At 33.1% G+C, this 4,927-nt stretch overlaps 1 protein-coding gene across 1 annotated transcript; it reads left to right on the top strand.

The window, feature by feature from the left end:
* Positions 1 to 1,843: 1,843 nt before the first annotated feature.
* Positions 1,844 to 3,513, top strand: LOC108484371 (probable WRKY transcription factor 40). The gene is given in 5 exon segments (NM_001330050.1): positions 1,844 to 1,980; positions 2,085 to 2,135; positions 2,224 to 2,562; positions 2,659 to 2,775; positions 2,902 to 3,513. Coding segments are annotated over 5 exon segments (942 nt in total). The 5' UTR covers positions 1,844 to 1,908; the 3' UTR covers positions 3,265 to 3,513.
* Positions 3,514 to 4,927: the final 1,414 nt, after the last annotated feature.

Genomic DNA, 4,927 nt, shown 5'->3' on the forward strand with positions numbered 1-4,927 from the left:
TCTTTTAATAAATCATTATTAAATTTTAAAAATTATTTTACTCATATTTTGGTCTTTTAAGTTATTCAACATTGATTCTAAAAATAGAATCAAACCCTTAAGTATTGAATTTAAGTATTAATTAACCCATATTTTGATCTTTGAAAGTTAAAATTTTTAGAATAATAGAGAGATAAATCCATAGTCATATTAAAATAGATAGATAAAAAGTTTACTCATTCATTATTATTAATAATTCATGTTATATAAGTTGAGATATTTTTATATTTTTAATTACTGGGAATCAAACTTAGAGTTAAAATTTAAATATGATATGTATTATTTTCAACGAGAATTTTACCTTTTAATTATATAAGAACTCAAATACTTAAAAAATGAATTTAGAAAGCACAAGCTCTTTAGCAAGTGCTTGAAAAACAAACATACATCGTTAGACTTGAATCCATGTTGCCACTTGGACTTCATCATTCTCATTCAAAAATATTTTAATAAATTTATTTTATCTTTCGAGTAAATTGTGAAAATGGTTATTTTAAAAAATTCATTGGTTAAAACAATTCAAGTTAATATTTTAACAGTTTAACATCCTAATTTTTCATTTTTATAAAATAACACTTACGTTTTATTTGTTTAGCACTTTAATCAAATAAAATAAAATATGTCTATTACATGATTATCAATCTACTACCAAACAATAAGCTATTTATTCATCATGCTAGTACACTAGTTTTTCCTTATGTTAAAACATATGTACTAAATAAGTTTTTCCTTATCTTATTACACTAGTAACCAAAAGAGACGATGATGCTTAATTATCCTATTAATAGGTATAAGAGTTTTTAAAATTTGATCTATGCTTTTAAATATTTATTGTGCTAGTATTTAATGCAAGATGAAATTACTTAATTGAAACGAAATCGATACTTTGAAGATTTAATTAGAATGTTTTGAAATGTGAGATTAACGGTAGATATATGAGGTAATTAACCCTATTAAATATTGGGTTAATTCTACCAAATGTCCACAAGCTATTGCCTAGCTTATAACTTGGTCATAAACTACAAAACGTTCTAATTGTGTCCTTAAAGTATTAGTATTGTATCAATCAGATTATTCTATCAACTTAGTCGTCAATTTAAGTATTAAATGCCGATTTAGATATAATGTGGAACTTATTTAAAACACATGGATCAAATTATACACACGTGTGTACTTATCACATAAACAACTTAAATATAACATGTTAAAATATAAGAAAGGTATTTTTTAACATGTCACATTCAAAACTGTTCATGTTCAATTTGAGCTAGCATTTAATGTCAAGGTTAATAGCTAAGCTGAAAAAAGGACGTAATTGATGCAATATACTTTTTAAAACTCAATGAAAAGGTTTAGAAGTTTGAGAACTTCAAATGAAATTAACCCTTTGAATAAAAGATAAGGAAAGAACGTGGAAAGGTCGGCAGAGGTGCTGGGCGAAGGGCAGAAAGTGGAGCAGATAAAATTACGGTCAACATGAAGAAACCTTGGTTTTTAGTTTGTATCCCATATATCTGATTGCCATTGGTGGGTGGGAGGCTTGACTTTGAAAATCCCCATTGAATTTCAACATTTTCGTACCGACGCGCATGACTTTCCTCTTTCCTCCTTTTTCTTATTTTCAAACATCTTGTTCGTCGGATTATAGACCACTTTTTCAAGCTAAGACTCCAAGTGGGATGTATTTATGAATACTGTTGTTTAAGAGAAACCTATTTCATCCTCATCTTCCACTTGCTTTCCTTAATAACCCTTTGGATTTTTATCCCTTTCCCTCTATATATTGCCTTTTCCCCGGGTTTTCATATCTGAGTCCCTGTTTCTTGTTTGCTTTTGTTTTGTTCATATAGTACTACAATACGTTCAGTAATGGAACCAGCTTGGGTGGATACTACTTTGGATCTCAACATCAACCCTTGTTTTCGCACCAACAAAGCTATGGTGAGTTTGGGTTTTCTTTTTCCTATTGGTTTTTAAAGCTATTTTCCCCCTGGTTTTCGATTGTTGGGACTTACAAAGAAAGTTTTTCAACTTACTTGAACCAGAAACGAGAATTTGAGGGAGATGTGGCTGAGTCGGCACCAGTTAAATATGAGGTGAGTTTCAAAAGGACTAAAATTATAGTTACACCCATTTCTGCTTATATATGTTGTTTAGAGCTGAATGTTACTAATTTTTTAACAGAGTGGAGTGTTGGTGGAGGAATTGAATCGGGTCAGCGCCGAGAACAAGAAGCTAACTGAGATGCTAACAGTTCTATGCGAACAGTATTACTCTTTGCAGCACCAATTCATGGAATTGGTCAACAAGAACCCTGAAATTGAAACTACTGCTGCTGCAACAACATCATCATCAAAGAAGAGAAAAGCTGAGTGGGAGGATTATGGTGCCAACATGATTGGATTTAGTGGGAACACTGAGACCAGCTCTAGTGATGATGGCTCACCTAAAACTCCCAAGGACTGCATTAAACCTAAGGTTTCTAGGGTTCAAGTCCGCACAAATCCTTCTGATAATAGCCTGGTAGGTTACTCGGAGTTCAATTTTCCTATTACTGAGACCCGAAATGATTCGAACTCGAAACTGAGCCAAATTCAATGTTGTTGTATGATGTTACAGATAGTAAGGGATGGATATCAATGGCGAAAATATGGTCAAAAAGTCACAAGAGATAACCCCTGTCCCAGAGCATACTTCAAGTGCTCTTTTGCCCCAAGTTGTCCGGTCAAGAAAAAGGTGAGTGATGCTTCCTCTCCAAGAGCAGTTTTTGTTTTTAAATTAATTTTTTGGCTTCTGCCTGGATCCAAGAGCATTATTTGTTTCTAATTATTGTTTTTTGGGTATTGATGGATGGTTTTGCAGGTGCAAAGAAGTGCTGAAGACCCATCGATCTTGGTGGCAACATATGAAGGAGAGCACAACCACCATGAGCACCACCGTTCTCCACCTGCTGAAATATCATTAAGCTCCAACAACAACACCCCTAGTTCCAACACTGGTTCGGGTCCTGTTTCATCTGCCCCAACCAAAGCTTTAGCTTCCACTGTAACACTAGAGCTGCTTCAACCAGCTGGTTTGGGCGGCGATGAAACCGAAAGGGCAGCCCTACAAATCGACGCACCAGCAATCCAACAGATTTTAGTTCATCAAATGGCGGCTTCTTTGAGCAGAGACCCCAATTTCACGGCAGCCCTTGCTGCAGCCATTTCAGGAAGAGCTGTGTAGACCGGAAAATAGGATTGAAAAGTGGTGAAAATTTCAGTCTTTTTTGTAGGTTCAATGGGAGAAGAGTATCAAATGATGTAAATAGTATATTACTGCATGTATTTGTCAGAGAAGAAAAAACAAGGTAACTCTGTGCCGAAGTAATTTAGCACCACAAGAACTACTTTTCAAAGCTGTCGATGGCCGGAAATGTATCTATCATTTTTCTACATTTTGTTTTTATTCATATTCGATCCCATCTCATATGTACTTAAATTTTGGTTTATTTCTAAATGATTAATTCAATTTTATTTTAATCAGGTTGATATTAATATTTTAAAAATTATATTATTTTTATTTAATATTCTATATTCTATATATATATTTTAGACAACTTAATATAATTTTTAATGTGAATACACTTGAGAGGTCTTTCTATTATAGGACCAGATTGAATTAATTCATCCATTATTAAATAGATCAATTTGGTCATTATACTATTAAAAACAATGGAATAATGTTTTCATTCGTTCAATTTGGTCATTATACGCATGAAGGACGGAGTTTTGAGAACAGTAGAATTTTTTTTTTTTTAGATTTAATGCTAACCGGGCATTGGAAAATAATGTTGAAGAGGCAATCAAGCAAAGGTGGGATTTGGAAGATAAGAATCTGCCAGAAAAATTAGAAGATCTGAAATTGAAATTGATAAATTGGGATAAAGATAATCGCAAATTCAAATGGAAGACGAGAGGATTTAAAATCTCGACTTATTTATTTAAATAATAAAGATCAAATGAAGATATTTTGGCAGAAGTAACAGATGTTAAGCTAGCATTCAACATGGAAGCTGACAAAGAAGAATTGTATTGGGAACAATAAGCAAGGGCTAATTGATTACGAATGGGGGACCGAAACACAGTTTTTTTCCATAATTTTGCAACCCAACGTAAAAAAAGAAACATAATAAAGAAATTGGAAGATGGAAGGGGAGGATGGGTTCACGGTGACAACGCCATTAAAGACCTAACAATCAATTTCTTTCAGAATCCTTTTTTTACCAATCCACTACAAAATTGTGAAAGGCTCAAAAGTGAAATCCAGCCGTGTATATCAGAATCTCTAAATGAAGAACTTATAAGAGATTTCAAGGAAGATGAGGTAGTGGAAGCTTTAAAAGGCATGGCACCTCTCAAAGCATCTGGAATAGAAGGATACCCAGCATTTTTCTACCAAAAATTCTGGCATATAATAGGAAAAGACGTTACTCATTATTACCTTCAAGATTTAAATAATAGGATGGATTTCGAGGAAGTTAATAAAACCAATATCGTGCTTATCCCAAAGGTACAAACCCCTACAAATTTGGGACAATTTAGGCCCATAAGCCTTTGCAATACCATATACAAGTTGATCTCAAAAATGGTGGTTAATAGATTTTGAAGGGTACTGCACTTATGTATATAGAGGAAACACAAAGTGCCTTTGTCCCAGGTAGACAAATTACTGACAATATAATGATTGCTTATGAATTACTACACTCTTTCAAAAAAAAGAAAAGAGGCGGCACAGGGTATTTTGCTTTAAAACTAGATATGAGCAAAGCATATGATAGAGTGGAATGGAATTTCATTGAAAATATGATGAAGATGCTAGGTTTTTGCAATAGGTGGATTAAGAATGA

The sequence above is a fragment of the Gossypium arboreum genome, chromosome 6 (assembly GCF_025698485.1).
Source record: "Gossypium arboreum isolate Shixiya-1 chromosome 6, ASM2569848v2, whole genome shotgun sequence".
In the NCBI taxonomy this organism is placed as follows: domain Eukaryota; kingdom Viridiplantae; phylum Streptophyta; class Magnoliopsida; order Malvales; family Malvaceae; genus Gossypium; species Gossypium arboreum.